Genomic DNA, 13,239 nt, shown 5'->3' with positions numbered 1-13,239 from the left:
TATGTAATTGATGCAGAATAATAAATAAAAATATCTGTGTGAAAATGACCTAATTTATCAACGTTAGGGGTAAAATTGTTCTTGGCTTCCAACGTCAATGATAAAATTGTACAATTTTAAACGTTAGGGGTAAAATTGCTCATAACCTAAAACGTTAAGGGTATTTTTACACCAAACCCAATAAAAAGATATATAAAGTTGGAAAATAAAATCCATAAATGAAATATGTGAGTTGCTATGCCTACCCTCACTTTGTCCATAACTGGAATATGCGAAAGTTAACAAATTACAAAGATCCTACCAAAAAAAAAAAACAAATTACAAAGATCAACTCGGAGATGAACACTCCAAGCAGAATCTCCTTCAAAGTCGTGGCATTTCCAAACCAAATGTGATTTGTAGATCCAAATCGAAATCATGGAAAAATGGAGAAAAGTGAGGAATAGTTTTAGGGATTTTGAATTTCCTTTTATAGAGTTAAGAGTTAGTTAGAAAAGAGAGAGAGAGAGTATAGATCGGCAGCTTTGTTGATAGAATGGCGCTATTTAGTTGTGGAAAGTGGGCAGTGCTCGAATCAGTATTCTTTTCTGAGTATCTTTTTTATTGTTTTGTTTCTGAAATTCTCTGCCCAACAATATGAATAGGTGGACTCCCCTTGTCACGGGATTGATTACGACAGGGTCATTTCGATATATGAATGGGTCAACTCACCTTGTCACGGGAGTGAATTCGCCGGAGTTACACCGGCTCTTAGCTGGCACTGTTGGATTTGGTTCCTTCGACCCTCCAAGTTTCTCCCAAATCTTAACTCTCCGCACAGGAGGGAGCTACCGGAGGAACTTTCTAGAAACGTGGTGGTTCTGACGTGCGAGTCAACTGTTGAGGGTGGATCGTGCGACGTGTATATGATTGGCACCAGTCATGATAAGCAGGTGAATTGATCTTTCTTTGTTTATTTCGCATTTGAATGCTGAGAAAACCAAAGGAAATATGGTGTGTTGAAATTACAAAATAGATCTTTTCTGGATAGTATAATTTCAATATGTGTGCAGGAATAATCTAATACAATTCTTGAAACCTATTGCAGGAATCATGTAAACAAATTCAAGCTGTAATACAATCCTTGAAACCTCAGGTGATTTCATTTTGAAACCTCAGCTGTAAACAACTTATTCTACTTATCTCATGTAAACAACTTTTTCAGTTCTTACTGTCTCTTGGCTGTAGGTTGTCTTTCTTGAGTTATGTTGTCAACGGATGAATTTGCTTACTTCTCAAAATGCAGAGGTCTGTTTCATTTATTTTTGAAGAACTTTTACACTCACTTTCGCTGTCAAGTAATGCTGTAAGTTTTTTTTATTAGGGTTTTCTTAGAAGCCAAAGATGGCTTAAATGTAGTCATTTAATCATTGTACTGCAACTCACCTTTTAGGTCTGGCGAAACGTCAAAAAACAACCAAGATATTTTTTAACTTTTACTTTCAGATTTCACCTTCTTATACGTGCAATTTTAATTGAGAAGGTGCCGACTATGGGACACATGATTGAGAGTTCGAAGAAGAAGCATCTTAACCTATTTGGAATATTTCTTGTCTGGTCCAAAGCCCAAGCCCAGGCACGCGTTTCAGTTTTTTCTTACTCTGCAGAATTATTGTTTATATTAAATGAAACTAACAATAATACATTTGATATATTCTGAAAGTATCTAATGCATGATATTTGACATTTATAGTGTCAGGTTGGGGTTAATTGTTGTGAATTTCGTGTGGCTTGTGAAGAAGTAATTGCATATGATGGCGAAATTTGCTTAGGTGATCGGCATCAAGAAGTAAGATGCTATTGTTGATTTTTAGCTAGAACTGCCTTCTTCTATATATTAGATAGATTGTCTATACTATTATCAAGATTTTAAGAAATTTTTGCTTGAAGGTTCAGGCGTCATTAAGTTTGTCAATCTTTGCTTGAAGAAATTTGTTTCAACTGTGAAGTTTGAGCTCTATGAAAGTGCAGTTTTAGCTCAAGTTTACTCAAAATGAAGCAATCCGATCATGAACGCCTAAACACTTTTATCATCTTAACTCATTATATTGCTATCCATGTTCCATCTCTTTGAGAGAGAACTGAATACAACCTCCATGAAGGTTCATCATGAGATTGTAATGGAAAAATTGGTTAAATACACCGTGGAAGCAACAATCACTAATATCCTAAATAGATTTGAGTTGAAGAAAAACATGAAAAGTTGGGATGGAAATAAGAAAAGTATAATACTGTCTTAATCTACCCTCCATCTATGAGTTTCTTTCACCATTTATTAGTAGCAGCTATAGTGCTGGAACTTTCACAAAGATGTGATAGATAAATCGTTTTATCTTTAGTTCTCACATTTTTATGAATTTGATTAATTTAATAAAAAAAATTTAATTGGTGTTGACTGAAACAGATTACAAATGGGAGGGCATGGGCGAGAATGCATCTTTGGCTTAAGTTAAAGGCCATCTACCTTGCATTTTTTACAGCGAAAAATCCTTTTTGGCACAAGTGCACGCGCGGGATCTTTGTGCATGAGCGAGACCAGTCAGTATTGCTTTGCCAACCTTTTCATTTGTTATTATTGTTTAGTTCAAATATAACCTTTTGTTTTGCAACTTCCCATCTCTTTTGTTTTGGATCTGAAAAATAAGGTATAGGAATGAGGCAATGAGAAGTAGGCTGCTAGATTTTCCATTAATTATAGTGCGTGCTTTGCCTATTTGTTTCGTTTGTGATTTGTGTTTAGTTCAAACATAGCTCTGTAACTTCCTACCTCTCACAAATTAGATCTGAGAAGTGAGATATGATGATTGAGCAGGAGGCTATGAGAGCAATTTTTCCATCCAATCCTGCATAAGTTTATAGCATGCAAGACATAACGACATTTGATAAAAAAAAAACCCACTGTATTTTGATGTCGGTGAAGGAGCTTGTTCTGTTCCAGATTACTTGTGGTAGTTAAATAAATGAAGTTGATTCATTCGTTATGTTGGGTTCATATAGTCAGCAGAGAAATGGTGTTATTACGTATGACACTTCATTGCATGAAACAAACATAGGGTTTTCTGGTGATATGCCAAATGGGGGCTGTACCCACTCAAAATTGCAAACCATATTTTTAACTGCAACATTCCTGCTAAACCCATTTCAAACTTCATTATTCATTTGGTGTTTATCTCACTTGTAAGCTCATGTCTTTCAATCTACTGAAATCTGCTAGTGAACATAGTTCAGTGGTTGCAGTTGTTGGGAAGGAGCATTTGGAGGGAATTAAGAAGCACTGGAAATGAGGTTGGTGAACAATTGCTTTCTGAGTTTTTTCTTTTAAGTAGTAGGTTGGGAATATTATGAAATTGGTATGTCTTTATAGATCCTTAATTAATAACACTACCAATTTTGAATAATTCTAGAAAAGAAAAATGTATCTAGATTTTGTGCGACTAATATTTAGAATCTAGAAAGTTTACTAGATTTTTAGGTAAAATGTATGGTTATTATTTTGTTGTTTAAATGTGTGGTTAAAAGCGAATCATATGAGAAAAAGCAATACATGATTTTTTCATTTAGGAGTATTATAAATATGTCTTTGGCCATTAGGTTTGTGTGTATAAGAAACACAAAACTCAAGAGTTAGTCCTCCATTTTCAACGGGAAAAGCATCTGACGGAGCTTATGGAAATACCACCGGAGAAAACTGGTGTTTCAGTCGTCAGTGTTGCTGTGGCTACCGTGGCAATTGTCTCCGGCATTTGTTTTAGATGCTAGAAATAGGTATAACCAATACTTGCTATTTCTAGTCATATACACAGATCATTTGTTAAACCTTTGAACAAATAATAATAAACTTCCCTTACAGATCCCTCTAAGTTTCGAAGCAGCGACTGAACTGTATGCCGAGGAGGCAGTTGAAGCCGTCAAAGCTGTGAAGGCTGTGGTTGAGCCTGCGAATACACTTTATAGATTTCACAGAGATAATTGGTCATTGTATTAGGGTGCTATCTCAGTTTTCTTTGTTTTATCGATGACTTGTGGTTACGGTTTGATGTTATTAGGAGTTTTTGGACAATCTTTTATCTTATGATGACTCGTAATTTGTTAAATGCTTGTGAATAAGATAAGTTATGATCTCATTCTTTTAGTTTCTTGGTCCTTGCATTTAAGGAGAGGATAAAATGCTGGTTTATGATTTGGAAAGATATGTAGACTATTACCTGCTACGGAATATTTTTTTTCTAAATACACATCTTCATCCCTTAGATAAGGGGCACACGTGCCTAAAATTATAGTCACTAAAATTTAGACGACCTTTAATTGAATATAAATAGTAGTTTAAATTAAAAAAAATTAAATATAATGTAGTAAGATTTTTCACACATTTAACCATTTAAAATTAATACCTTTTCAATTTATTTATTTCTCTTTATATTTTCTTAATATAAAATTTTGTTAAATATGGGTCTATTAAAAATTTATTACAAGACATCTACAAGATTTAAAAAGGGTCTATTGGACTCGGTTCATCTATTATTTTTATGGATTTGAGCTTTTGAATCAACATTAAACTTCTGTTTGAGGGCGTTTATTTCCTCTTTTCAAAACTGTTTTTAATTTCAAACTCTAAATACATTTTTTATCATAAAAAGAACATATGTTCCAAAGAACAAGGTTGGGTTGGGATAAGGAAGTAGAACTAACTTAGGGTTTTTTCACCTAATACGAATTTTGGGGATTTAGATTATTTTCGAAGGAAATATTGTAATTTCACGTTACAGCCTTCTCAAAAGATATTTGAGAAATGACTGGTCATTTGCATCTCAAGTTATGCACGCGAGTCGCTAATGATAAATCTATTGTCGTTCGTGTCGCGCATCCAAATGACAAATATAATATAACATTTAAGACGTTCGTGTTTAACGCACATCATTTGCAACGATGACATCATTATTGAAGCTTTTTCGAATAGTGGCAAATGCATTGGTTCAATTGTCATGATTGCTTAGCTTACTTGGATAAGATGAATTTCATACAAGTTGTGGTAACATACATTTGTCCAGAGGGTAGTTGGCAATGCTTTGGCGGAATCCGGTTCCTTCCTTTTGTAATTTTGTTTTGCGAGATGGTTTTTCCGGGTTAGATCAGTATCGTTTTTATTTTGTTTTGCCCTTGTCGTTGTATTGTTCTGAATTGAATTGTTTCCTCTCTCGCTAGCCTACAATTTAAATAAAAAAATTTCTTTTCATTTCTTTGTCTCATATTTGATTAATTAAATCTTTTTTTATTTAGTCATTTAAATAAAGTTTTACGCTCCAAAATATAAATTCTATAATCTAAAGTATAAAATTTAAACTCTAAAATATATTATATGAAGCAAGACGGTGGTGGCAACCTAGGAATTGCTTTTGGACAACGATGGATTCCATCGACTTTTCTGATGTTTCTGTGATTAATAGGTTCTAAAGGCGTCCCTGCTTCCCACTTTGATTTTTCCCTAATGGCACCCTAGACATGGCTGTAGGCCAGTTCGATTGAACAAACAACAAAGTACGTATAACTTTATTCACCGGAAAATAACAGAGCTTCTCCATCTCTTTTCTTCCTAAGTCAAGCGAGTAAATGCTTTCTTGATCTGATGTGATACAAATTGAAGACAAACTTGATGATTTTAATCGTAAATCAACAAAGAGCTTCTTCTCCAATTAAACTAGGAGTTAATCTCAAGATATATGTCTGAAAATCTTACTCTTGAAGAGAAATATTGTTTGATTGATAAAAGTTAAGTTTGTCCTTACGAGCATAGGGTTTAAATACTTCCCCTAAAAAAAGATAATGGACATAATTGCCCTTACTAGGATTATAATACAAGAAAGTTAAGTTTATTCTTACGAGCTGGGACGGGTCTAGAAATTTTAACTAGTGGAGGCAAACTGTATATGTAGGACAAAATAAATCTTTTTACCGTTAATTCAGTTGCAGTAACCCTATACACTTAATGAGTGAGTTTTTTCATAATAGATAATTCTAATTAATATACATTTTTGAACTTCAAACCTTTCAATTATTTTTAAAAGTTTAAGGTATTCTTTAGCTAATGACTTATTCAAAGTTTTGCCATTTGGAGTTTGACCTAATATTTGGTCACATTTGACCCTTAAACTATCATAATTAGTGAAATTTTACGCAATTTGGATTGAAACTTGAAAAAACCGATATCCCCTTATATATAGTGATATTTTGACACTTGGACTTGACACGTGATATATGCCTTAACATTTGTTTGTCATATAAATTTTTTTTATGTGAAATAATTCATTAGACTAAAAGAAAAAATAAAAACAAATCCTAAAAATAAAATTTATCAAGTTTAAGTGTCAAAATATCATTACGTAGAAAAACAGTTCTGTTAATTTCCAATTCAAATTGACTGAAATTTCACTAATTGAAATAATTTAAGAGTCAAATGTCACAAAATAATAGGTCAGAGACTAAATGATAAAATTTTGATAAATTGAGAAATTTAAATTTTTAAAATGAGAATTGATTTAGAATAACTTTTTATTGAAAGAAATCTCTATATATATTTTTTTTGAAATTAATCTAGATATATTTTTAAATAGGAAATTTTGATGTATTTTTTGGTTATTTTTTTAAGGATACAGTTATTTATGTGTTTTTTTTATGCTTAGCATAAAATTAAACCAATGGTAAATATGAGCATAAAGTCACGGTACTTTGTAAAAAACACAAAGCACCTTAGCGGACACCTCGAATTAATGGCTCTATATTAATTTGTTGTATTGTTTTTTACTAATTGTCATTAAAAAAAACCCTTCTCTATCTCCAATTTTATATATAAATTATATAGGTAAGTAGCTAGGTTTAGTACAGAAAGTACTGTATGTCAGTCTCTTTTTTTTAATCTCAAATCAAATCAAAACAACTTTTTGCATTTCCCTTCTTATCGGAGGAAAGAAAAATAAATAGTAGAAAATAAATATGTATCATATTCAACCTTTGAAAATACACGTAGAAAACCGGGTTAATCCTCTAAATGAGGTTAATTGAGAAAACAATTCCCTATTTAGGAAGAGTTAAGAATTATTTTTTTACAGGGGCTGTTTTTAATTCATAATTAAAAATGTTCCCACAAAAAATATTATAATTATTTTTTATATATAAAAAAATTTAATATATTAAATAAATTAAAAAATGTTTATCTATATATTTTATTATTATTAGTATTTTTTTTTATTTTTTTTATCAATAAATATTTACTATGTTATTAATATAGTTACAAAAAAGAATGTACGAAACTGCTTCAATTTATCAATAAATTTGTTTCGAAGACCCAGTGTGACATTTAAATAATAGTGAAACCAATCTTTCTTTTATCCAATTCATACAAAATACAGTATAATTTTTGTTCCGCATCTAATTATATGTTGTGATCTATTAATAATTAGTGATAAATGACGCAAATTGCATCATTTTAGACGTTAGGAGTACAATTGCTTCTAACTATAAGCGTTAAAGGTATTTTTGAACCTTATCAAAAAAAATAGTTTTTAAAGCATATGATTCTGTTTTAAAAAAGGTTAAACCTCCATCTTTTTTTTACTCTAACAATAATATAGTTGTTAACTCTTTCGTTGTCTGCAAATTGTCCTAGAAGTTTGATTTTTAGTTGTTTTTTCTTGGTTCAGTAAAAAATTAATTTAATTTTTTAAAAATATAATATAAAAACTAGCAGTCTAAAGCTTCTAAAATACTGGAGTCGTCTCTGCCTGTGGATATGTCAATTTTATACCCTTATCCTTTAGGATAATTGAACAGGATAGGTAATTACACAAAAGGGATAATGTGCAAAAATATCTTTAATATTTACAGCAGGAGCAATTTTACCCCTAACGTCTAAAATGGTACAATTTTACCCATAACGTCTAAAATTGTACAATTTCAGTCAAAAGCAATTTTACACCTAACATATAAAATTGTGCAATTTTATCCTAATATTGACAGTCAAGAGTAATTTTACCCCTAATATTGACAGTAAAGAGCAATTTTACTCCTGACGTCTAAAATGATGCAATTTTACTCCTAATGTTGACAGTCAAGAGCAATTTTACCTCAAACATTTATTAGTCTGTGTTTCATAATTATGTCCGATATTGACCCAACTTACTAACGTTAGGGATAATATTGCTTTTGACTGTCAATATTAGAAGTAAAATTGCACCATTTTAAATATTAGAAGTAAAATTATTCCTGATTATAAACGTTAGGTGTATTTTTGTATATTATCCCTAAACAAAATAAGCTCAAATAAAATTACACCAATTTAATTAAATCAATATATTAAAACTTATATAATTTTTTTTATATATAATAAAATAAGAGAGTTGGCAGTGGCTTGAAGCCACTGCCATGCCATCGTTGCAGGAATCCTTATCAGGATTCTGACAACAAGCTTCGCCTCATTACGGCGCATACATCGCCGTAATGAGGTTAGGTAAATTAATAGTAGTTTAAATTAAAAAAAATTAAATATAATGTAGTAAGATTTTCACACATTTAACCATTTAAATTAATACCTTTTTAATTTATTTATTTCTCTTTATATTTTTTTAATACAAAATTCTGTTAAATATGGGTCTACTAAAAATTTATTACAAGACATCTACAAGATTTAAAAAGGGTCTATTGGACTCAGTTCATCTATTATTTTTATGGACTTGAGCTTTTGAATCAACATTAAACTTATGTTTGAGGCGATATACTAACACTGCAAGGCGTGAAGCAGTGGTTGAGTAAATTCTTCACAATGAAAGACTTAGAAGAAGTCGAAACGATCTTAGGGATCAGGATCTATAGAGATAGATCCAATAGACTTCTAGGCTTGAGTCAGGCATCGTACATAGACAAGGATCCATCATGTACTCCATGTTATGTACAAGGCCATATGTTGCGTGTTGCACCAAACATGACTAGTCGGTGCCAGTCAGATCCCGATAAGGAACACTGGAAGATAGTCAAGGCAATCCTGAAGTACCTCAACCGTACCAAGGATGTTTTTCTTAGTATTTGATGGGTAGGAGGAATGGCAATATCAGGTTACACTGAACGAGGTTTTAAGGATGATAACCAGTCACATACTGGGTATATATTTCTCCTGAATGGCGATGCCATTAGTTGGAGATCCTTAAAGTAGCCAACCATTGCCGATTCTATGACGGAAGCTAAGTACATCATTGCATGCGATGATGCAGATGAAGAAGTTTGGATTAAAAAGTTCATAACTGATTTAGGAGTAGGTCAAACTCTCCTAAGATCAGTTGATGTTTTCCTGTGACGATAATGGGGCCATAGCACAAGCACCGGAGCCCATGTCACACAAGAGATCCAAACGCATACTTAGATAGTAACACCTTACCTGGTGATATTACATTGTAGAGGGTTGACACTGAGAACAATGTCGCTGATCAGTTTACCAAGGCACTTGGTAGTACTAGATCTATAGTGTTTAGGGCAATGCCTGCTTGGAACTAGTTCAAGTGGGAGACTGTTGGTGTGCCCTAGTTCATAGGCATTGGTTCTTATAAAATGTATTTGTGTCACATTAATAAAGGCATTAATCTAGTTCATTTATATCTTGTGCTATAATATGAATAGAGAATCCATTGATTGACAATCGTAAAAACCATATCCCAAGTCTATTCTATCATGGGAATGATTAGAACCACAGACTTGTATATTCGACGACTGTATGGTAGTAATTGATACTATCCATAGCACTTGATAAGTCAGTTGTGAATATGGGTACATGTTGTATACATGTGACTGGATCGATCCGCCCGAGAAAACTACATGGTGGTTGTGTCATTAGTTTTCTTAAGTAGGTCTCTAATTCTCTTCAGACTAGATTTCATTATAATATCAATGTGGGATCCGGTTCACTTTGACATACGCCTAACAGGTCTGTAACAGGATGCCAAATACGGGTATGATTGGGTGAACAGGTGAACATGTTGGTATTGATATTGAAGTGATGGAATTACCACTCATGTAATAGCGAGGTGATATCACAGGCCACTTGATAAGTGAGATTGATAAGTGTGTGGCCACACCCTGATAAGTAGTTTACTTATCTGTTTCATCAATCTACTTAAGATCAAGAAATATCATAAACATCAGAGAGGATGACAGCCGCCATGCCTCTAGTTTATAATATCGATATCAAATGGTAAAAGAAGTTAAGAGATAACTACAGGGTCTCTGCATCTTTAGACTGCTGAAATAGCTGTATTGGTTAGGGGCAGTAATGGTTTGCTAGAACCCACTTACTGTCTGTGGGCCGTGAGCCCACTGCTAGCTAAGGACAGTCCCATAGGATCGTGCACATTGAACATCTGAGTTAGAACTTATAGAACGGTACACTGGAGGGATGAGATTAATTAATTGGTTGACAGTGAAATGTCAAGGTAATTAATTGATGGTTAATTAATTGATTAATTGATACTTTGTATCAATATAATTGATTAATAGATTTAGGCGTTGAGTATTTAATTGGTTAATTAGTTTACCGGATGTAATTAATTAATTTGTAATTAATAAAAATTACATTCGTGAATAATTAATCAAACTAATACGTCAATTTATTAATTAGTGTTGTTTATTTAATTGGGGTAATTAAATTTAATCTAATTGTAACTAATTATATAGAATAAATACTATTGGTATTTATTTAAGTGATTATGTTAGGATTAGATTAGTTTTGTAATTAACCAATTAACCCTAAACCAATTAGACACTATATATAATTTAAAAGCCTAAAACCTAATTAAGAGATACATTAATTTCGGCAGCCACAAAAGTTTGGGTGGACTTTGATGATGCCGCCACATTCAACCAAAAGGTAAAGGATTTGGTAAAATTACGGAATCTCTCCAGTTCTCCCTCCGTTCTTCGGCTAGCACCGGTTTTAGCTCAATAGTTGTTCGTGCACCTGACTACGGAGATCTTACTACTTTGTGGATTCTTCAGCCGTCTCTAGAAGAGACAGTCCGGGTAAGTTTTTATCCCTAAACGGATCCAAAAAGTTTTATTCAATCAATGGTTAATGGACAAAGATCAAACCAAAAGGGATTAGAAATAAATTTTAAACTGCAATTCCACTGCGCTACAGTTGATTAACTGGCAATAATCCCTAACAGTTGCAGCTGCTAATAGGAATGGTAGGTGGAAGAATCAAATGCGAAGAGCTGCTCATAATGGTTGCTGCTGCTGGGTTGCACAAACAAGAGCTTTATGTTCTGTTTTACGGAAGTTACTTATTTCTGAAGGACTTTGATAACATTGTGATATTAACCCAAGGACCGAAAAAGATATTATTATCAAGAAACGCCACGTATCGCCTGAACACAGCGTACTAAAGAGATCCGGTGGGCTGATCCCCAGAATTATGTTACATGAGATCCGCGGGCGAATCTCTAAGGCGAATCTCCTGGGACGACGCGATTCGCCATTATAATGGTCAAGTCAATACGACAGTAAAAGCCATTAAATGAGCTATCAATTAGCCAAACGACCATCTTAAAGAGAATCCATAACTCGCCATTAATGAAACATTAATGGAACTAAGGAGTTACAACTTCACAAACTATATAAATAGCCTACGCCTAAGGCTATCAAAGGTACACTCATATTTTCGATACTCTCTCTATTTCCTTTGTCAATTCAGTTTATTCTCCACATCTTTACTGACTTTGGCAACAGAGCTTCCCCCCGTCGAACCCAACGACGCCCCCACAGATATCAACCATCATCGGAAATTCTCCACTTGTTATCAATTGGTGCGGTGAACGTGGAGCCTTAACCAAATCAAGGGTTACACAATCACGTTAAGAAAGATATGGCAAGTGAAGAACAAAACCCCACTACGGGGATGGAAACCCCATTAGTAATACCATCCAGTCAACCAATAACCAGTGATGTTCATGTTGATCAGGTGGAGGGGAGTATGCCACCTGAGGCTTTTATCGATATGTGTGCTGGAGCAATTGGAAGGGAATTTGGAGCGGAAATGGGTAATCTCCTGCGGTCATTTATGATTATTCCAAGCTGGAGCATGGCTTCCGCGTCGACGTACCCCCATGGCCACATCAGATGGCCTTAGGCCCAAACGTCCAAAACTCCTCGTTTCTTCAGGCAAATGCAACGGATTCCCTGGTAACTACCACCATCCCAACTGGCGTTCAGCCACTTAATCGAGAGTTATTTCCTAGCATTCCCCGACGTCTACGGTCGGGACTCCCGGATGGAGGTTCGGGTGTTCGAAGGCATAAAAAGTGAAGAATGGAGAAATATCGTAAAACAACTTCGCCTCGTAGACAGGGCTCTTCTCGCAGAGGTAGGTCACCTCCATCTCCGGTACGCCGATAGTAAGAGGCCATAGACACACCAAGAAATACCGGCCCACCACCATCATCCACCCGACCAGGAGACGTTGGTCATATTCCTGCAGGAAACCAAGGAGGCAATAACAGGTCAAATATAGGCAGTTCAATTGGTGGAGGATCAGGCAGTGGTGGATTTGGCCATGGCGGACAGGGTGGAGGCAGACGTGGTGATGGAGGCGGACCAGGTGGCAGAGGAGGACGTTCACCATCTGATCCGTCATCTGGATCGAGCTCTTCATCTTCTCCAAGCAGATCTCCAACTAGATCACCACGACGAAGACGTCCAATGAGAGATCCGGGAAACTTTGAGGATCGAGTTAGGGCTATCGTGCTTCGCATGAATGAGGAAGATGCTAGACACAACCCATTCGCCAATCGGGATTCGCCCTTCACTGCATGGATCGAGGCCGCGGAAGCAGCGAGAAACCAGAAAATACCTAATATTCCCCTTTACACGGGTACGGACAACCTAGAGGCCGATGCAAGGAAATATCAGATATTGCTCAGTCTTAACCATGTTAGCAAAGTCGTTCTATGCCGTATGTTCATCACTACCTTGGGCGGCCCGGCATATGATTGGTTCCAATCTTTACCTCCGGGGTCAATTGACAGTTGGGACCAATTAAATAGAGAATTTTGTGCTAAATTCGCTGGATGTATTCCTCCAGTCATCAAGTCACGCAAGCTTTTTGAGTTAAAACAGAAGGCGAACGAACCTCTTAGGGAATATGTTGATAACTTCAACAAATTGTGC

General features: G+C 34.7%; 1 protein-coding gene across 5 annotated transcripts; it reads left to right on the top strand.

Moving 5' to 3' along the window:
* Positions 1-245: 245 nt before the first annotated feature.
* Positions 246-4,174, top strand: LOC136224848 (uncharacterized). Of its 5 annotated transcripts, none has more exons than XM_066013278.1 (10): positions 246-435; positions 645-932; positions 1,088-1,135; positions 1,228-1,287; positions 1,523-1,615; positions 1,733-1,828; positions 2,444-2,577; positions 3,277-3,324; positions 3,631-3,804; positions 3,890-4,174. In XM_066013278.1, the coding sequence occupies exons 1-8, from the start codon at positions 418-420 to the stop codon at positions 3,305-3,307; spliced, it is 768 nt and encodes a 255-aa protein (XP_065869350.1). In that variant the 5' UTR covers positions 246-417; the 3' UTR covers positions 3,308-3,324; positions 3,631-3,804; positions 3,890-4,174. The 5 variants fall into 5 exon arrangements, with proteins under 5 accessions (XP_065869350.1, XP_065869349.1, XP_065869348.1 ...); XM_066013277.1 differs by having other exon boundaries at positions 3,268-3,324; XM_066013276.1 differs by having other exon boundaries at positions 3,263-3,324.
* Positions 4,175-13,239: the final 9,065 nt, after the last annotated feature.

The sequence above is a fragment of the Euphorbia lathyris genome, chromosome 3, assembly GCF_963576675.1.
Source record: "Euphorbia lathyris chromosome 3, ddEupLath1.1, whole genome shotgun sequence".
Taxonomy (NCBI): Eukaryota; Viridiplantae; Streptophyta; class Magnoliopsida; order Malpighiales; family Euphorbiaceae; genus Euphorbia; species Euphorbia lathyris.
Note: the sequence above shows the minus strand (reverse complement) of the source record. Positions and strands in the feature narration are given on the sequence as shown.